The 21,404-nt window shown below is 41.9% G+C and overlaps 2 protein-coding genes across 4 annotated transcripts; both read right to left on the bottom strand.

The window, feature by feature from the left end:
- Nucleotides 1-7,499: 7,499 nt before the first annotated feature.
- On the bottom strand, nucleotides 7,500-9,181 carry LOC306978988 (homeobox protein Hox-B1b-like). Its single transcript, XM_079577745.1, has 2 exons — nucleotides 8,135-9,181; nucleotides 7,500-7,970 (listed from the first exon to the last, which is right to left on the bottom strand). Exons 1-2 carry the CDS (start codon nucleotides 8,679-8,681, stop codon nucleotides 7,660-7,662), a joined length of 858 nt encoding a protein of 285 aa, XP_079433871.1. The 5' UTR covers nucleotides 8,682-9,181; the 3' UTR covers nucleotides 7,500-7,659.
- Nucleotides 9,182-9,340: 159 nt separating this feature from the next.
- Nucleotides 9,341-18,222, bottom strand: LOC306978964 (homeobox protein Hox-D3-like). Of its 3 annotated transcripts, none has more exons than XM_079577718.1 (3): nucleotides 12,614-12,702; nucleotides 11,351-11,683; nucleotides 9,341-10,761 (listed from the first exon to the last, which is right to left on the bottom strand). In XM_079577718.1, exons 2-3 carry the CDS (start codon nucleotides 11,586-11,588, stop codon nucleotides 10,187-10,189), a joined length of 813 nt encoding a protein of 270 aa, XP_079433844.1. In that variant the 5' UTR covers nucleotides 11,589-11,683; nucleotides 12,614-12,702; the 3' UTR covers nucleotides 9,341-10,186. The 3 variants fall into 3 exon arrangements, with proteins under 3 accessions (XP_079433844.1, XP_079433843.1, XP_079433842.1); XM_079577717.1 differs by having other exon boundaries at nucleotides 12,548-12,701; XM_079577716.1 differs by lacking the exon at nucleotides 12,614-12,702 and adding an exon at nucleotides 17,799-18,222 and having other exon boundaries at nucleotides 9,342-10,761.
- Between the last annotated feature and the right edge of the window lie 3,182 nt (nucleotides 18,223-21,404).

The following is a 21,404-nucleotide window of genomic DNA, read 5'->3' as shown; positions in this document are numbered from 1 at the left end:
AATTCACAATGTTGAATCACAATTGATTACTCTGTACAGTGGGATCAAAAATCTGCATATATAGTATAGACATAATAGTCTTTTTGACAGCATAGGAAAAGTTTCATCATGAAATTAAACGTGGGCTACTTCTATTTCTAAGAACACCTGAACGCACCAGCTCCAACTATTTGGGAGGACACAGGCATCAGTTGTAGATAAATCAGGTTTTGGTCATTTTCTCAGGGACAGAGGCCTACACTATATTTCATTTTAACAAATATAATCTATGGTGGACAGTTGTTGAATGGGACTGGCAGTCTGCCCGAAACCAAAATGGCCATGTGCATATAATGAGTTGTTTGCATCGTTGTAGACTTCATGCACAACCTTATTGATCCTGTATCAATGAAAATGTGCAGGGAAAGCTATCAAGAACACTGGGTTCAATCAGAGCCTGGTAGCATTGACAGAATAGACTCAATACATCAGTCATACAGAGCCAGACAAATATGCTGTGAGTTTAAAAAGTGGGGATGTAGAAAATAAGTTAACAAAATTTAGCACTGGTGGCGTACTGATTTAATGGTTTATGACTCCCTCAACCCATTCATCAGAACTCAAATGTATCTAAGAGTTATATATGATATTTGCTATAATAAATTCTTTCAGTAAAATGGCCAAGGGAAATTCTCATTTTTCCCAGCTTTAATTTGTCTTTTCTGTTATTTATTTCAGCAGATTCTTCCTCTGTCACTTCTCTACAGGAAGCCAGGGGTCAGAGCCAGTTGAATCCCATGTCACGATTGTCCCCGCACTGACCTGTCCCTGACTGGCCTCCCAGCAAAAAGCCCCTGTGAAGGTAAGAGGAACTGGGGTCCCCTCCCCTGGAAAAGAGGTTCCCTCCCCTTGACAGCTCCACAGAGCCTGGGCCACCTGCCTGCTGGGCCCGCCCCATATGAAAAGGGAAGCCCTTTGTAATCCGACGGGGATTACACCACCCAACAATGCGCCGCTGAAAGAGCGACAAAAGCCCTGTATCAAACGCTGCTGAGGGGGAGCAAGGCTATGATCTCCCGCTACTACCAACACTGACTCCTCGGCCTCCTCTCATCTCCCCGAGAGGCTCCCCCCCCCTTTAGCATTCAGTGCCTGTGTCCTCCTTCTGCCCTCTCATCTCTAGGATCTGGCCTTTTATCAGCGCATTCCTTTTCATTTGCATTGCAGTGCGGGGAGGGCCAGCAGGTCTCTGATCTGATAGAGCCAGGATAGAGTCAAGAGGATCCTGAGGGCAAGAAGGGTGTGTATATCAGACCTCCACGGCACGCTGCATTCTCCAGATACGCGCAATGTCCACACCAATGTCCACACCAATGTCCACACCTTTGTCTGCACAAATGTCCACACCAGTCTTTCAGGCTACAGGAATCTGTTTTTCCTGAATCAGTGAGTGAGGAAATGAGGTGCTTTAAATGCATATTTATCTTGAATTGAATATTTGAAATGAAGCAGCAAAAATATCTAGTTTAAACTGTGGTTTGTTAATGCACTGTCCTGGTGTCGCTTGGATAATAACTTTCAAGCACCATTAAGTAATTTTTATTTAACTTTCAGTTCTTAAGTTTGACAGCAATATCTCTAACACTAGTCTTAACTGCTGGGTAATAACAGCTCTTAACCTTTATCAGCAGCTGTGCGACCCCTGTATGATACTGCTCACTACAGGCTCAGATAAGGAGTTGTTTGTCCTGATTCTTTAGGATTTGTCGGTCATGTTTGTGTTGTTCAGGGAAATAGAAAGAGGCTGTTTACCTTGTCTCAGTTTCATTGTCTTCCCTTCTACCCAGAGCTCAAACACTTGTCCATGTAGGTGGCTTGGGGCTAATGTGAAGACAGTCATAGATGGCGAATACAAATAATTTAAATAAGTTGTTTCGATTGTGATTTTATTTATGTATTTGTATTTTTGTACACATGTATCGTACATAATCAATAGTTTAATCTAATTGCACCTTTTCTTGCAAGTTTTGCAATCGGTTTATTGAAACTGACGTATCACAGCTGATCTCCATGGTAACGCAGGGCAGCCAGCGCCATACAGGGGGATAACAGACTGCTTTCCATGGACTTAAAGTAGGCAGAAACTGATCAATATCTATCTTTAAAAGTTGACTTTTTGGCTTGCAGCACTACCATACGCGCTGAAACTTTGAAACATTTACTTGACATCTTTCAGTTGCCAGAAGACTTTTTTATATTGTATTATGTTAGACTAAAGGGGCACATGCATCTTAAAAATGTATAGACTCCTACAGGGTGTCCAGGTTTTATAATGAGACCCCATTGGCAGGCCGTGTCATTCATAAAAAAAAAAAAAGTAAAAAAAAAAAATGCTTTGACCAGATGTGGCCTTGAGTAGTAGGAGTTATTAAAAGAGAAGCTGGTTTTGCGGTTTCACTCTTCCTGTTCTTGGTTTCCGATATGAAATCAGATTATAGGTTAAAACATTTGGTCACTATCTTTTGGTCAAACGTGTCAGAGCTCACACCTCGTCATGTCAACTTTGTTTGTGGAGTACCTTTCATGTGAGAGTTCTCAATATCAACATCGCACATGTAAAATAAACAGATATAGGGTGTTCAGTAAAAATAAAATCAGAAGGATCTTGTATTAGGATCTGTGTAAGCTTAGTGGACAGTGAATAGAAAACCATTGAAATTGCATTATGCCAGGATGTATGACCCATTTCAAAATATTAATTCAGCTTTATTTAAGGTGTGTTAAGAGCCGCAGTTACGTGGACACGACTGAGCTATGGCATACCTCTATTACACGTGATATATGATTGAAAGAGAGGGGCCTATTATTCATTATGGAGACAGTGTCCCTAGAGGCAGTTGTTAAAGAAGAATCTATGAATTATCCCATATAGGAACAACTGGCCCTTGTCACGAGCAGATGAGAGCAAAGGGAGCGGCGGCGGTATTGATAGAAGACGGGCTACAGAAGGCAGGGAGGACGGCAGAGGTATGTGTCTGAGTTTGTGCACGCCGCCGCCGCCTCTCTCGCTGTCCAGTTAATTGGAATACAAAGCAGAGAGGGGTCGATGAGGAGGAGGCGAAGGAGCGATGGGGGGGGGGGGGGTTTTGCTGCTGCTGTCTGTCTCCCGCCCCGCTCAACCTTCACTGCTCGCTGGGAATTGACTGGGGAAACCAGCGAGCGAGACCGACACACTGTCACTGGTAAAATGAACTGTCACCTTGCATTTCTCAAGCCCCTGGCAGCGTCGAATTGGCCGCTTTGAACCATGTGACGTGACACTGATTGAGCTCTGGTTTTCCCCTCCTGGGCCCTGAGGAATGAGCCGCTTTAATTTCAAGTGTACAGGCCTCCCATGCAAAGTGTTGAGCCGTGGCACATTAGCCAGAAGAGAATAGCGTCAAAAATGTGTCTTTAGCCGTTTTCCCCAAAAAGCAAATCCCTCATAGCCATCTTGCATTATTCCCCCTCACCACCCCTCATTATTTCATTGTGCTGCTTCGTTACTCTGCCTCTCAGCTGGTCTTGTTTTTCTTTCGGCATATAGTCATGGCGTTCTGACAGCTACGCGGAAGAGGAAAACTATTAGGGGTAGCCATTTGGATCCTGGAGGCAATCCCGGGGAGTATTAAGACGTTAACCCTGGCCAAGTCACTTGTCTCTCTCAGTTACTATGCTGATGGAGTGGGGAAAGGATGCGGGCGCGGGGGACCCAAGAGGCTGCCGCTGCTGCCGCTGCTGCTGCCGCTGCTGGGGCTTCATGTTGGCGGCGTTTCCAGATCCAATCGAGCCTGACTCTGATGGAGGGGGGATGGTTGTCAGAAATTGCCCAGCCTTGGCTAAAAAGAGCCACAACAAAGAGCGAAGATAATGGAAATTCGCACTCATAACTTGGCAGCATCGCCTAACAGGCTTTGGTTAAACTTATTCACATTAACTGCATATGTGATTAAATCTAAATTATGCTGTCCTAAGGATTAAGTGTTAGAGAGTGTAGCTTTTTGAAATAAATAATAGCAAATCCTAATATTAAAAGTGTTGTACCTCTTTTTTCTAGTAGTGAAGGGAAACTTGTTTTATCCTTCAGTATCTTCTAAAAGCAAATGATTTGCAAAAGCCTCTATGTGCTAATTATGAAGGCAACAACTACACGATACGATACGATATACTTTATTGATCCCGAAGGAAATTCAGTTTATCTGCTGCACAAATAAGTCATACATAAAAACAACAGATTAAAAACAAGAACAAATTCAGTAAATACGACATTGCAGAGAATAAATAGCAATTTAAGCTTCATGCACTCCCTCTTTCAATGTATGTAAACTAAAAAACAGGTACATGGCCTTTGAAATATAGTAGTTTATCGATGGGTTATTCAAATGACTGTTCAGACAATTTTTATTGGTGCCAGTTCTACATTTTTGTTTCTTTTTTTTTTCAGATTGCACAAAACAAAAGACAATACATTGTAAATTTAATCCACTGATCACCAAAAAGATTCAACGCATTTTAGAATTAATATATTAATATTAATAATTAATATTATAACTAATCTATTACTTCCCATTACAATACTCAAATGACTATTAGAATGGAAAAAGGTGGTCACAAAAAATAACCATATCCGTTAAATAACTTACTAGTTGTGATTGAAAAGCTTGTGATAAGAATGAGGCAGAGACGTCATCGAATGTCATTTTGTTGATCATTTATTTTTCTCCACCAAGGAAATCAAGTTTACTGTCCAGAATGCAGATCAGTGTCTTCTTCATAAGATTTTGATCTTGTAAATAAGTACTGCAGAAGTTTGACAAATAAGATAACTATCAAGTTGTATCCAAATCTTGTTGTAAGCTTGTTAGATGGTTTGAACTCTCCTAATGAAAGTCCGATATGAATAATTTAGGAAGTTACAAACCTGCATAATCATACAAAAATAATAACCACATCTGTTCTATTTTTCAGAAGACCAACCCCCCTTTTACCCGTGAATACTGTATGAAGATGTCCTTTGAAGCGGCGGGACCCCGTGGAGTGACATGCGACAGAGGAACTGGTAAAAATCCAAGGAAGTGAGCCTGGCAATAGACTTGTAAAAGAGCCTGCAACAACTGCAAGCCGCATGGGGTACAAACAGGACTGGGTTGACCTCAAACAAAGTGCGGAAGGGGGCAGGACAGCTCGAGATGTGGAGATAACGGAGGTGAGAGAGGTTACATGTAGTGCATCTAATATTACAGGGTGTGATCGGCCCAGAATTGCACCTACCCCTGACAATAGCCCTCAGCCACAACGGATAAGAAATGGCAAACATCGGGCAGAATGAAACTAGAGTCCAGATTTTAATCATTTGTACTATGCATGTTCTGTATTGCAAAGGAGCCCTTCCACAGCCGAACAATATATGTAAAACAAGTCAGTTTACTGTAACCATTTTAATAATAGTAGCCAATAGTATTTTGCAATGTTATTTTTAGCTAGAACACATCCATCAGCAAAGGAATGCCGCTAAAGATTTTGTCGACAGCATGAATAACATTAGGCTCATGTTTTTGCAGTGACGTACAAAGTGTTCCTCCTACTATAGTGAAAGCTGATTATTTTGTGTGCACTGGGACATAAAACAATCCGGTGCCTGACCTACATTCCTCCTGCAGAAAGCCACGGGCGCAGTGCTGATCCGAAGGTGAAAAACATCCTCCTCTCTCTCCTCTGGTCTGGATATCTGTCTTGACGCCGGTGTTGGCTGCAGCTCTGGCTCTGACACTTCCAGATGGAGAGCCCACTGGGAGCACTGAGGTATTACCTACAGAGATGGCAGGGATCACACCTCCGGAATGAAGTCCCACGCTTGTTTTCCGCACCGGGCAATGCTTCTGTTGTTGAATCTGTCAGCCCTCGCCTTATCGATTGTCGCCTTCCCAGTCCTTGGCCTTGCGACTTGTGTTAGTGTTTGGCTTTTGTGAGGAAACGCAGACAACAGCAAGACCCTCGCGAACCTTTTTCAATTTACAGTAATGGGCCATAAGCTATTTCAGCTGAAACTTCCATTCGGGAGCGGGATTAATTCTTAATAAAGTTGTGAGAAAAGAACATCTGAATATGTAGTTGACTTCCATTCACCAGAAATAAGTTGTAATACTCGCACAATCTTATCTCAATCTTTGATAGGTTTTTTTCAAATAAAATCATTCAAGGCGAGTGAATTTACTGTGTGTAGGGCTGCACAATATGAGAAACAATTGCTATATTCAATAACTGTCTTAAATATTGCCATAACGTTATTATTACAATACATTACAGAACCATTTCAATATAGTGCTTTTTTGTTTATTTTTCTAGCAAATAGAGTCAGACTTAAAAAAAAATATTCACTTAGGAGCCAAACAAGTCTAAAATGGAACTAAATTTGTCAAATTGTGGCTAAAGCTGAACTTTTGCAGGGTGTGAGTTGCATGTACCAAATCAGATGAAAGACCTCAGTGATTTTTTTTATATATTGTTGTTTCTTACGTCACCTAATATTGCAAAAGTAACACTTTGGGGATATATTGTGCAGCTCTAGTCCAGAGAAATGTGTATCCTAATGTATAATAATATAGGTTTCTGTTCTCCTGAAGTTTGTTTTAAACCCTGCTCATTTTTTTCTTCAAAACAAAACTTCATTGCATATTAAAAAGGACTTGCTGTTAAGTTCTCAAGCAGGAGGCCCAGAGTGGACTCCTCAAACTCATCCTGCTGTCTTGACAGATTGGCCCTGCATTCATTTGGGGCTGAACTCTGGTTGAACCTCTGCTTTGGGAGAAGGGCACGGACAGGCCAGTGCTGCTGGGGCCCTTAAGTGTTTGTGCTAACCTAACACCCAGCGCAAATATTGAAACTCCTTGCCCCGTTGCCATCACTTGAAACTCGGTGGTCAGGTTCCGGCAAATGTTTGGCTAAAGGTGAGGTCAAGCCAAGCGCGGTCGGTGGTGTCGGATTATTCGCTATTTTTAGTTGCTATTCGTCGCTGCGTCTTCAATATTGCATCAAATCACTTGTTTAGGTTTGGCCACAACCTGTGTCACTCATGTCCGAGGTGAATTTGGGTAACAAATCAAGGGTGAGACCTGGCTCCCTGGAGTTTGTTGTCATGTTTAGAGCCCCTGGAGGTATTTGAGGGTGAAAAGGTCACTAGGAACCACCCCATGTGTTGTGAAAGATTTTTCTTGTCACATTATGCAAGTGAACGATACTGAGCACGTCACTCAATCAGAAATACATGGGAAGAGTTGGAGAAGAATTTATGCCTCTTCAAATTCTGGATTTTTATGAAGACACATGTGTACGGTGATTTTATATATTTTATTTAACCAATTCATGTCAACAGTCATTGGAAAAAACCCTGTAAATAAATAGTGCAAACAATGGCACCGACTAGCTCAGTGCTTCAACATAAAACAACTAAGGAGATTACAAAAACATATAAAGATGATCGATATTTTTTCACAGTATAATGCACAAACCACAGACATACCCTGTTTAAATCAGTCTCACAATTTCCACAGTTAAATTAGGAATGATGTGGCTGGGAAAGGAAAGGTGTCGAAAATTGCTCTGGCCTCTCTCCAGCCACATTATAAAAAGTGTCACTATTGATTAACAGTCTTCCCCTTTAACTTTTGGAGAAGAGTCAGATTCAGGACTGGAAAGTGTGTCCACTCTGGCAGAAGCGTTGCCAAAAACGCAGCCCGACTTCTCGCGTTTTTTCTGCTTCATCCTGCGGTTTTGGAACCAGATTTTAACCTGCGTCTCGTTGAGGTCCAGACTCGCGGCCACCTCCACCCTGCGCGCCCGGGTGAGGTATTTGTTAAAGTGGAACTCCTTCTCCAGCTCCGTTAGTTGTTTGGTGGTGAAGTTGGTGCGGATCACGTTGTGCTGACTGGGGGCCCCGAACTCTGACAGAGCAGCTGTAAAACATGAAATGAGTGATGGGTGCGAGGTGAGATAAATGAAACTGCAATGGCGTGATGGAACAAAACACAAAAGTTTAGTCGGCAACTTTTACGCATGCGTTTCTGTGCGTAAATCCAAGTGGTATGCTAAAGGCTAGTCAAACAATTGTTGTACAAACCTGTTTTTGGTGGGTTCCTTTTCACTTTCATCCAGTCGAAAGTTTTGGTCTCCTCGACTTCCCTCTCTTTGCCCGTTACGCTAAGCCTCGTGTAAATGCTTTCTGTGTATTCTTGAGGTCTTTGCTCCCCGTTGCTGTAGTGCATGTACTGTCCTCCTGGCGCGACCCCAGTGCCACAGCTCTCTCCCGTGTAAGGAGACATGTTTGTCCCAATGGGAGACACTTGCGCGTGCATGTAACCCCGGTCCTGCTCGGGAGCCAGGCCGTACTGATGATGCCCGTATTCCAGCGGCGGGCCATACAGAGAGTTTCCCGGTGGCGGGTACTGCAAGTCCAGATTGACGTGTGTCTGATGGTGAAGCGGAGGTAAACTCGGGGTTTGATGTGGCGCTGCTGTCGGTGCAACTAAACGACCGTCCGCTGCGTAAGTATCACTTGTTGCGCACGAGTTGGCCACGTATCCGTGGTTCAGGTTGTGGTATCCGGCCTTGGCACTGAAGAGATTTGTGCCCCTGTTACAAACTGGGTAGTCGAGGTAGGAGTTCATCTTGCAACTTAGCCTATTGTTTGTTCACAAAATCGATCAAGGCTGAGCAGTCATTAATGGTGCTCCTTGCCCTAACCTTCTAGGTAGTATGTCAAAGCTGTAAAACTGCCTTGCACCCTCATATCACCTTCCTGACACACCATGTGACCTGCCAAACGCCAATGGCGAGAGGCCGAGGACACTCTGTCATGTCTGTGGGCTCGTCCATCAAACGCCTCGCATTTACATGACAAACGCTTCAATCAAACGCGCTCATCCATCTGATAAGAACAAACATGAAGGCCCATTTTCGCCTTACAAGGACTTTAAAATCACATTGAAGGCGTGACAATGTGTATATAACAAATCATAAAAAGATCATTACTATAATAACATTAAGCTGAGAGGTGAGAATGGAATTTGATCTTTAATGACGATTTGTCCGAGTACACCCATCACTACCGATCAATACAAATATATATTAAAGACACTTGGGTAGCCTTTGTCATGCAAACAAATTAGAATAAAAGTAGTCTAACATGGCAACAGCTGAATGTTGCGTAGAGTAGAAATAGAAATTAACATAAACAACAGTAAATAGGCCACAGGGCTATGAAATTATTTCTTAAAATATAAACACTTTTGGCAATTTATGCAAATGGGACTAAATGCCTATATTAAAGGGCTGTTACTGATTTGCTGATGCTTATTGTAACCAAGTCATGCACATGCATTGAATTATTTCGAATTGATCACATTTTCTTTTACTTTGGCACTTGTCAATATTAGACTCTCCTTGAGTTTCACCATTTAAATTATTAATGCAAAATTTAAATATAAATGAATGCCCGTAAGAAAAATCGTGCTTCTTAGTCGAATAGGGTAGTGTTTTTGTTTTTTGTTTTCCTCTTGAAATGTTTCTAATCAAATGCCTTGAATCCAACCCCGTGGTATAAAGAGAGAACGTGGATCTAGTGATCCATCACGCGCTCTTTTACAGATTGGCAGCTTGTGTGGCCCACTTTGGCCATAAAGGACAATGACGCTTTTAAGAACTGGCCTGTGGTTCTGTGTCTCTTCAGCTGAAGCCTAATACCACTGAGGCAAACCTATAATGTAATATCTAATCTTCCCAAACCTATCACGTCCACAGTCACCCGTAAGGGCTCGGTAATTAACTACGACTAATGCGGCGTTATAGAGCTAAGTGCTAATTAAACTGCAACAAAAAGGGAGGCTTTTGTGTTTTCTGGCTGTTTTACTGTGTTCACGTTGTGTACTTGATCAGAGAACTATTGAAACAAGTTAAAACCTAACATTTGTAATGGAAAAGCAATTATACTCAGCAGAAGAGCTAATCGTTCTGAACGAAATTTAAACAATGTAGGCTATTCAAATGAATGCAATACAATTGTCTGAATAAATACGTAAATAATATAGATAAATAAATAATAGGGAAAATTCAAATGTCATTGTGTCAGAGTAAAATGTGCACTGTCCACAAACACAAACGGTCCAGTCAAATATTACAGATGAGTCAGCTTTGGAGCCTGCATGATTCTGTCCTGTGCGGGGCAGCTTGAGGAGAAATATGAGCCTGGGGGATCGTTTACTCCCACCACGTGCGAGTGACCGTGCGAGTCGAAATGCGCGTTAAATTCTGGCCCGTGCGTAAAGCGAGAGTCACCTCCGGATGGTGCGTATTTGGAGAAGTTTTCAACTGCTTGGTACGACACAGGCGGCGGCTGCTGCTGCTGGGCTTTGGGTGGAGGGGAGACTGGTGGGTAATCTGGGCCCACATGCACATAGCCCAGGCTGGACAGAGTGGGGCTGTCCGGGTCTGAGGGCGGAGATGGTGATGGTGATGCTCCCAGGCCCTTCATGCGCTCGTCCTTTTTCTGCTTCATGCGTCTGTTCTGAAACCAGACTTTGATTTGGCGCTCGTGCAGATTCAACAAACTGGCCATCTCCACGCGCCTGGGCCTGCACAAGTACCGACTAAAGTGGAACTCCTTCTCAAGCTCCACGAGCTGCGCGCTCGTGTATGCTGTGCGCGTGCGTTTTGAAGACGGGGACGCGCCTTTGCACTTTTCATCGCAATCTAGAACAGAAACACAAAGGTTCAGGATTAGTTTTCAAACATTTAGCCTATTTTGTACTGATAGATGCTCAAGTGGCCTTCATTTCTATGAAATACGTTTTTATAACATCTTCTTAAAATAGGTCTATTTATTTAATAACAATAGCCCAGCATAGGCCCACGGTATAAAAAATAAGCTATGGCTTTGTCATGTCTCATTAAACAGGCTTTATACTTAAACTGACCCTGACATTTGCGTGCTAATGAACTGAAAATGACGCAAATGGGCATTTTATTTCAGTTAGCATGTGTGTTAAACGAATAAATTCAAATAGTCTTAAATATCATGAAGTCAGTGATAATGAAAACAAAACGATGTTAGTTGATTTGAAACGACCGGAATATCAGCTTTATGAAGTATTTTTATATGTAAAAGTGCACATTATCTGCTTCAAGAGAAGCCTTTATTCATGTTGTGCAGCTGGAAGCGCAGACCCCTGTCTAATTAATAGCTAAACCTTTTGAAGAGGAAGCAGACGGGGCAGACTTGTCCTCTGTGTGAGATTTCATTGTACCAAATGAAAAGGCCCTGCTTTGATTTGATACAAACCTGCGATGCTCGTCTGACTCCTGTGTTTCTCATTGGTCTGTCTGGACTCTTTCATCCAAGGAAAGATCTTTTTACTCATGCCACACTTGGGGTTTCCTCTCCCAGGCGTCTCCCCCGACTGCCCGTTTTCCCTTTGCTGCTGTTGGTGTGTGGTTATTTGTGGAGCAAAACGGTTCTCCAGAGAAATCCCCAAGAAGTGGTTTTGGTGGAGGCTGTGTGGACCTCTGTGCGTTTCCATTAAGTGCGCGTTGCCGGGGCCCCTTTGACCTTGTGACAGAGCGCTGGCAGCCAAATGTCACATGGCAGCTTTCCAGAGAGCGCTGGGCTTCTGGCCTGAGAGCAGAGACAAAATAGACACAGACAGAATCAGGGAGGAGACCGAATGATCCATCTTATCAACTCAATAGTGCGTTGACATCAATAGCAATACTCTCCTAAAGCAAATATGCAAAAGGAAAACCTAGACTTTGGGTGTAAACAACCTCCTTTGGAAACCACGAGAACCTAAAACTAATAAATCAAATTACGCCTTTGCTAGGTCATATGAAAATAACGTGCTTTTGTTTTTTATATTCGATCTTGTTGGTTTGTAAAATTTTGCATTCAAGATTTATTTCCTTTTCGTACTTTGGGGTATATCCATTTTAGTCCGTTTCAGAAACCAGGAGAACAAATGACTTTCCAAACAAATACGCCACCGATAACAAATTACAAATAACAAGAGCTATTTGTCAACTCTCGTATTTTAGATCATGAATATCAATGCCATACATTTTTAATTCTCATTGCGCGCCGGGGCTGTGCGCCACGACCAGGCCTATTTTTAAACGCACAAAAATAGCAAGTCCTTATCAGCTGTTATTGGTGATCAAATCAAATAAATAGAAGCCAGAGGCGCGTCACGGTGTTACGATAAATGCATATGTCAAGCACATACGTTAGTGGGCTATAAAACGTGCCATTACGCAGCAGCTGTATAAGCTACGTTTGTAACAATAAAGAGGGGCGATTAAAAAGGGTATTTGGATCCAGCGAAAGAGCAAAATTAGAAAGAGAAAGGCGAGAAAAAGAGAGAGAGGGAGAATAAGTCTGGAGGCATGCAGCTTTATGAACTCTGGGTGAACCGCGGCTCGAGTCAGGATCGTAAATCATAAAGACACATAGCCCAGTCCGCGGCACAACAGCCGGCTGCCTTACCTTCGAAACTACATTCATCGCGCGCTAAAACAATCCTAAACACACAACAGCGGCTCCTCTTCTCACCTTTAGGGGGGAAAAAATAAAAATCTCGCTGATAATAATTTCAGAATAACAATCCTCGCGTGTAGTTGTGTGTTGATTAAGTGCGTCTCGGGCGTCACGGTGTGCCTTTGAATGCCAGTGTGCTGAGGCTGAGTGGACAGTGTTTCTGCACAGCTCACACCGCGCAGCGTAACATTTTTCCTCACGCAATGTCACCCAATGTGCGCCCGTGGAAGGAAAAAAAGAAGAAGCCTGTTCTTGCTGATCATGCAACATCATGTATGGACACAGTCAGCGATAAAGATAAGGAGAACTTTACGCACGAGACTAATGTGACAATTAAAGCGCAATGTGGTCGAGAGGAAACAAAGGGAGGTCAAAAGCTTCCCAAATCTCGATTGGAAAATGGAAAAATAAAGTTATCCCTACATAATGAAAACGAGCCTTTCCGTCATTTTAAACCATTACGCGTTTAGGCACAAATTGGAGCCCCTTTCATTGTGAAAAAGCCACCCAGTCACATCTCTTTTAGTTTAAGCAGCCCTGGGAACGTGTCCAGCGGTGTTATAATAAATCCCAACATGGCTGAACTCCCCTTTAGGAGCGATGCCAGACAGAGATGCCATAAATTGCTCATGCACAGAAAGCTATCAGTATTTAGACCCGGGCTGCGCACAATGAGCCAGGCTTCATTTAGTCTTGCCATCACTTCCACATAGAAAGTGCATTACATTTAGTTTGGGTAATGAGGTTTTCCCCCTTTCTTTGTTAGTTGTGTAATTTAACAGAGTGAAAGCAGTTTATAAAGTTAAAGCGAGACCGTGGTCAGCAGTGGTCATTAAGAACAGAGCTCTCCGTGCGTAACGAGGCCTTGTACAGTATAGACGCGGGTTCAACACGCTGACAGCCGGACCGCGGCAGGGCATCGATCCGCAGTCTGGCGCTGCTTTGATCGCTCATCTCCATCCCTGCTCGATAGGTTTGATCGGTTCTCAGAGGTAATATTTAACAGAGACGCACAAATTAACGTGAAATTGATGCCTTTGATCCGTGGACCGTTTGACGCAAAACAAGAGCGCACAAGTAAACAGTGATGATCAAATCCAGGACTTTTGTTTTACTAGAGGAGAACAAACCAGAGCTTGGTTGTACAATACTGAATAAATTATAAGACTATTTGTGTAATAATAAAATAGGCCTATATGGCACATTCTCAGCCACGAGACTAAAGAAGCAAATACACAAAATATAAATAAAACATTGAAAACTAGGGTACAGCTAATTGTTATTTTAATGATAATATATATATTTTACAAACCACAAAAACTTTTCCCTTCACAACTATAGCCGCAGAATGTGTGAATTTAGCAAGTAGCCTATACACCTCTGAACAAACTTTGCAATTTGTTCCACACTGGCTTAACACTTAAAACGATTTTTTGTTTTTTTTAATTAACAAGGGAGTGTAAATTTCGTGCTACAAAAGTCCAGGTGAAATGAGGAGGGCTGGGCCAGGGAGGGAAAGTGAAAACTGTAATGGGTGATTGATTGAGATGTTACCATTGATTTAGTCTTTAATGCCTTTTGTATGTGGCAGATACACAGAGAAAGAGCCCAAGACACATTTTGGGGGTAAATAAAATGTATTAAATTCTAGAGACTTAACATAGTGGTTCCAAACAATCACTAAAATATGTCTAATAAGAATGAACCTAATAGTCTTAATAAACAGTGAGGATAAAAACAAGCGTAAGTGAATGAATCCTGAGTTCTGCAAATATAGTGCCTGTGTCACAGCTTGAGAGATACTGCCGTGTGAGAACTAATGTTAACTATTGCAGCTCACGGAGTTGTCATGTGTGTGTTCTCTTATTGACCACATCTTTGTCTCTAATAAATGAAATGAAGTCATATCTGACCTCTGCATTCACACGGAGGCTGTCGTAATGAGGTGACGTTGAGGACATTGGCTGCACAGGGGAGACGACAGAAAAGCCTGCAGTGTCTTGATGATACATGTCTGTCACTCACCACTGACAACGCTCCTGTCTGTGTCCACAAATGGGCCACACTTAAATCTCATCATCATCGCGAGTCAGGACACAGGGGGCGCTGTAGTTCACCTGATGCCTAATCTCTCATGTTTTCATACCTGAGGGGGCCTGAGATATATAGACCACAATGCTGGCATGACAAAACGGACCTTACAGTTTGAGCAGAAACTCCCTAATTTGGCTTATCCCCTCCAAAGTTGGCATAATACAAAATCTGTTCAGTAGTGGCCAGAAAAATCTCATGGTTATTGAATTGGCTTAGATAGTTTGGCTGCTGCCTTGGGACACAAGTCTCCCCTGTCCAGGTTTGGGACAGGCATAAACATTACACAGTCTAATGACTCCATGTGGTTTGAGTAAGCAATAAGTAATAACAATGTATCTGAATATACAGAATGTAATCCCTCTGTCTTCCAGGCAAGTTATACCACAGTAACAATTAACAAATCTGGACTTATATTTTACGAGAGACAGGTCCATTGACTGATATAAAGAATAAAGAGGATGCGATGCCAAGGAGCTGGTTGTTGTCTTCAGGAAATAGAAAGAGCCTTGGAGCCCACCATAAGCCAGGGGAAATAATGGACTGCTACCAAGGAGTCCACATGTACAGCTGATAGACTGGTAGGACAACAGTAAGGAAGCAAAGGAAGTAAAGTCTCATGTGCAGAAAGCCTCTGGAGATCTTCTACTACAGTCTGTGATCGCCAGCGCCCTGTACTTTGCTGTGGTCTGTGGGGGCAGCAGCACCACCAATAGGGACGTTGGCCGCATCAGTCAACAGATCCACAAAGGTGGACATTGGCTGACAGCTGGAGACATTTCTGACAGTCCGAGACAGAAGGACAAACTGCTTTCCATCGCGGACAGTCATGCTCACTCTCTGGACTTGGCGTTCTTACTCCACAAACTCCTTCAACTTCACTGTCACATCCCTCCTGTCCTCAATACAGCTGTAGATAACATTATGCCATTAATGTTAATGCTCCACTGTTCATATTGCACCTTCTTATCTTTATGTAATACCTCTCATTATACACTTTATATTGTACATTTATTAATGTATATATTTTTCTATTTAACTACATTTTCCCGCAGTGGATCCATGAAGTATCTTAGTCTCAGTCTAATTCATAAAACTAAGAATGAATTTAAAGACCATCAATTTATGTATGTGGGCAGCCAAATTGTGTACTATTATTGACTTAATTTTGCCATATTTTCAAGATAACTTTACTTTCGGATGTGTCCATGCATACCAAAGAAGTGCTTGTATATTAGGTGAGGTATTTGTCAAACATTGTTGAAAAAGCCTCGTTTCGAAGTGTAAACTGCAAACCCTCCTGAAAAAATGTAATACAGTGTTGTTACATTCAGGGTATTACTATTGCAAATTTGAAGGCAAGATTTTTTTTTTTAACAACGCTGTGCTCATGTCCAATTCTGCCATGACTGACCCTCACATTATCCACCTTCCTGTTGGTCCACACCACCCGCCCATTTGTGAACACCTACTCGTCAGTTCTCACACTTATCCTACACCCATGTCGACTAACACCAATATGAAATAAAAGCTAAATGCAGAGACCAAATTCATCCCAGCTGCATATGTTTGTCATGTTTGGCTAAATGTAGTCACAGCAAAGCAGCAGCATCTTCATGGTGATGAGCTGACAACATCCCACTCCCACTTTACTGTGAAATATTTTCCAGTGTGTGGCTTTGTGAGTCCCGTTTCCATTGTACCACATTGTTGAGATCACGTGAGTTAAAAGCCACTGCCTTGTCCGAGAGCATATAGTCAGTTTGGCAATAATTATATTAAATTGCTACATTATTTAAACTAGATGATCTGCTATACCCAAACTTGACCATTTCATTTGGGTTAAAATGCAATGGCTTATTTGATGGCAACATAGTTTTCCTTCTGACAAACCCTCACTCAAATCTTCTCCCTAACATTTATTGCACCACAGTAGCGTTTAGTGCCATAAAGTTGTCTAGCTTCTGTTAAACACTATACATACAGGGAAATGTGTAGGTCTTGAGGAGCATAACCAGGATTTATGGTCATTTCATGGAGACACTTACAGCCATAATCCACGCTTTAAATTCAACATTTATGGTTTACAATAGAGGGATGTCTTTTGTCCTTATAGATCACAAAACGAGGGTCCGTGGCAGGTGCTTGTTTCCTTAAATAACAAAGGAGAAACACGCGCAAGCAAGTAATGCGGTTATAACAAGATGGCTTCTAGTTGTGTGTCAGGTCCTCACTCCGATGGTTCATACAGTAATTGCTTCTCCGTCACAGCAGTCATCCCGTGGGCCTGCTGACAAATGCTGCGCACTGCAATTAGCCGCAGGAACTGCATGTCCACATGAAGGGATTTATTGCGCTTATTTAATTCAAAGGCGAAGCAACAGCCAAGTGTAACTGTCCCTCTTAATTTCACCAGTGGAAATTCTCTCAATAAAAACGGCTTAAGAAAGTTCATTCAGGGGAAAAACGGGTTAAAAATATGGCAAAAAGTAAAAATTCTTCCTGTTCCCAAAGAGGGCGGCGTGATTTGAAAGGCTCAAAGGCCTCTGGGATTGAAGTTTAGTTTTGAATGGACATGAGTCCTTCTCACTTCTGTGTCCTTTTGAAAACAAATGTTGTATTCTTTTTTGCTGATGGAATAAACAAAATAAGTAAAATGTTTAAAGCAAAAATAACATATATTACATACATTATAAAAGACTAAACCTGATATATATAAGTGGGCTAATGAGTGGGAAAACTCCATTAACAAAATTCGTTAGGTATTACCACAAATATTCAGGGATCATTTCAGGCTAAAACAGGCCTAAACGCCATTTGCTGATCATTGTTGTTGTAGTAATGAGTAATGCGTAATTAAGTTCATACGCATTCATTTGAGAGGCATTGGGCAAAGGCTACTCCCTTTAAAGATAACGCCACATAGCAGTGAACTGAACCCGTGAACTCTGAATGACCACAGCAAGTCTATACACGTCCGCTTTACATTTAGTAGATCCCGCCTCCTTTCAATCAAACTTAAAGCCACTCGCTGCAGCGCCTTCGTATGCGCACTTTACGCGCGGTACAGATCCATACAGTCAATACAGTAACTCTAGTGTAGACTTACCCCAGTTTTCTTGTCATCTTCTCAGCCCAGTGCCTCGGTCCCTGGCGTCCACTCTGCAGCGAAAAAGGGAAGCTGTTTGTTAAGGTCCTCACATTTCCCAGCAAACTAAACTCCTCCTCGGCGAAGACGCTCATGTTGGACCGTGAAAAGAAGATAAATGGTGTTCTGGACAATGGCCACATTGTAACTTTTTGCGGATGTCAGATTCTCAAAGAATGTCGAGCCAAAAAAACTGCAGGCATCATGTTTACACCGCCTACAGGCCTGCGTAAAAGAGTAACCACTGGGGTGATTTGTCATTACCACATGCATTACCTTCTTCTAAGTCATAAATCTCACATGTCATATTTTAATCATGAAATGCACTATCAAGTTTGTAAACAATAGGTTGGCTTTATGTTAATAATACATCTTTTATTGATAGACATTATGCACATGAGTATTATTAGTCGTGTCCAGGTTGAAGTGTCATCACCTACATACTCCCCAAGATGCGAACTTGTGGCTGCTGCTGAAAAATACACAAATTCGGACCTACAGGGTATATATAGATGACAGGTCATCGGCCGGTCACTGAGTCTGGGACTGGGTAGAGGCGGCGGCTGGTGAGGGCTGCATACTTCAAGCAGCCTATTTAAAGTACCACACTGAAACAGCAGTGTGCACTGCAGCATATGTTAATTATGAAAATTGTTCTCCTAAAGTTCAAGTTGATCAGTCAGACTGTTATTTATTTATTTATAGACCTAAATAATTAAGAAAACTGTTAGACGTACAGGGCTATTACAAATTAAAAGCTGAATTGTAGTTGTTTGCATCATTATTATGTAACAGTCTGGACATTTTGTGACTTTTGTGCACAGACAATGTTTAAAGAGCTCCTCCCTGATGAAGAGAAAAATACAACAGTCTTCGCGCTCCTTGCTGAAAGAGGCACAGACAGGAGAAAACACTTAAGTCTCTTAGCACATTGTTTGGTGCGTATCACGAGCCTCAACAGGGCCATATAACTCCTGACAGATTGAGCGTGCATTGAGTCTTTCTTATTTGTCTTTTACACACCTGGTTTCTCAAAGACTGCTTTACTATAATAATTTATAAAACTGTTTTTATTCATAATTTTCCCTGTAATTTTGTTTCAGGGGAAAATACAGTTAAAATTGCTGAGAAAATGCGCTTTTTGATCAAAGCACAAACCATTGTTTGATCATCAGGACAACAAACATGGCTCTTTACAAAATGTTGCTATTTTTCGGCTTATGGGATATTAGTTTTAGCCCCAAATTATGCTTAGCCTATACATTTTTCATGCAATTGTTTTAAAGGTTTAAAAGTGAGAGGCCATTCTACGTCTTTAGATATTCCCTGTGTTTAGCCTGTAATGGGTTTTACTCTGTCTTTCTGAAGTCTATCTTATCTTAACTTTATCCCCTATCCTTAGTCCAGAACCCCAGGATTAAGGGTTTTATGCTCAGCTCTCTCAAGACAAAGTAAAAATGGAAGATAGCAGATAAACACTGCGGGACTGACATGACTTTTCTATGTTCAGCGTCCACCCGACACGGCCCCGATGATAAGAGCCAGAATTGGAGAAAACTCATCCATCATCGCGAGCTGTCGGTCTGGAGCGCCCTCTGCCGGAATCGCGGGGGCATCGCATCCCATGGAGAGCTATTGAGAAGCACCGGCAGCAGCAAACACACAAGCGCCTGCCAGATGTTGAGGATCCGTGGCGATGAACGGGCCTCACGAAATGGTTCAAGGTGACATTTGTTTCGTGTATTTTATCATTACAATTAAATCAATTACTGTGGTAAATGTCATGCGCTGGGAGGGGAAGGCAGTGACCGAGCGTTAAGGCAGTGTTGTGTTCTATTGATGTGGCGCGCCTCCAGCCTTTTCTCCCTCTCCAAATCCACCGTTTAATTGTGAAATAATAGTTTTCTCATTTATATTTAATAGTACACTGACGTATCATTTGTTACACGTGCCAGAGCCGCAGCCTTTTTTGCTCGCTTTGAAAACAGAAAACCGTGCTCTTTGGTCCTTTTCTCTGTCACGTTTTGTTTTTTTGGTTGTTTTTTTTACTCTTTGCTCATAAGAGCACATTGGCATATTTAGAGCAAATTCATGATTTACACATTCAGGCCTAAAACACTTAAAATTACAGGCCTAATTGTAGAAGCATTATGGTAATTGAAGTCACATAGGCCGAAATGTTTCTGCCTCATTTTACCTTTATAGCCATATTCACGTGAGATCTTATGTGTAACAGTATATATATATTTAAATAATAACCTATTAGTATTACTACACAAAGCAATTACAAGGCTGTCACTAATTAGGCTACACTTAATTCATTACTGACATTGGGGGTTACTATTCACATTGGTGTGTCATTTTTGTGCATTTCGACGATTTGCAATTTTCATATAAAGCTCGAACCAGATGTTGGTCATATTGTTCATTAAAAAAAAGACAAAAAGTATAGTCTACTTATTGTAACCATAAACTAAAGTAAACATAAACATAAGAAAATGTAAACCCTTGCTTTGGACATTTTCGTGGTGACCGTGCAAAGTGTGGCAGCAGAGAGGCGTGCGTCCTGACGCATCTGCGGCTGCAGTCTGTAGTCGTCTCCTGACCCAGCGATGATCCCCGTCGCTATGAATTATGCATGAGATCCGGCTACAGATTACCCCTATCAATATGCAATACTCATTACGCTGCTTAAATTGCCACTTAATAGTTATGAATATGTGGGAAATGTCTGAGACCCATAGCCGATACCACTGATTTTAGTTTTACCTGAAATTAGTTTGGGAAGAGTCTGCAAAGTCTGCGTTAAGTGTGGAAGCCCGCGTTTAGGTTGGAACTCTAATATAATTACATTTTTATTTGTAGCCACTGGACAATAAGCAGTAGCCACGAGCTCATTCGGATGCACATCTAGATCTAAAGGCAGTGAGGCCTGTGTCCAGCTCCGCTCTGCTCTCGCTGCTGCTGCTGCTGTGGCCGCAACTTCACCTTTGGCCGCGCAGTGACTTGACACATTTGGGGATAAATCACTCCGGGACCAGCTCAAGTTCGTCTCGTGGCAGCTCCATAAAAGCACTTATTAGTCTTAAAGTCAAATCATGAGAAGATCCTCCATAACGCATTGTGTTGGGAGAAGAAAGGATTTCTGATTTCTTTGTGTGATTTTTTTTTCTTCTTCTTTAAATCACGTTTTTACGCGCGGCAAATAAACGGCCTGTGGACGATGTCACAAAATCAGCTTCTAATTATAGGTCCAAAACTAAAAGTGTGATTTTATTATTATATTTGTATGTTTAGGGTGACATTTAACAGGGTGTTTTATTAATATACTGGAATTCATACAAACAAAATACGCGTTTATTTCTAAATATATTTTGGCAAATTTTTACGCACAATGTTGTTCCAATTTTATTGTCAGATGATGCTTCCTAAATATGACTGGACATTTCCAGAGTCCAGTCCAGCCTTTCCAGTCCCATCCACGCAGTTAAGCCGTCACTTTCATTCAAGGTTGTGAATTATATTGTACATTGTCTACTCCCCAAAACCATAAAACCAACTTTATGG

This window comes from Gobius niger (genome assembly GCF_951799975.1).
Source record: "Gobius niger genome assembly, chromosome: 19".
NCBI classification, from domain to species: Eukaryota; Metazoa; Chordata; class Actinopteri; order Gobiiformes; family Gobiidae; genus Gobius; species Gobius niger.
Note: the sequence above shows the minus strand (reverse complement) of the source record. Positions and strands in the feature narration are given on the sequence as shown.

Bases quoted from the DNA above. Each gene is read 5' to 3' on its own strand.
- LOC306978988 (XM_079577745.1), bottom strand. From the start codon at position 8,681: ATGAACTCCTACCTCGACTACCCAGTTTGTAACAGGGGCACAAATCTC. The intron at 7,971-8,134 runs GTTTGTACAACA...CATGTTTTACAG, and splicing joins AAGGAACCCACCAAAAACAG to CTGCTCTGTCAGAGTTCGGG.
- LOC306978964 (XM_079577716.1), bottom strand. From the start codon at position 11,588: ATGGAAACGCACAGAGGTCCACACAGCCTCCACCAAAACCACTTCTTG. The intron at 10,762-11,350 runs GTTTGTATCAAA...TTTCTGTTCTAG, and splicing joins GAGTCAGACGAGCATCGCAG to ATTGCGATGAAAAGTGCAAA.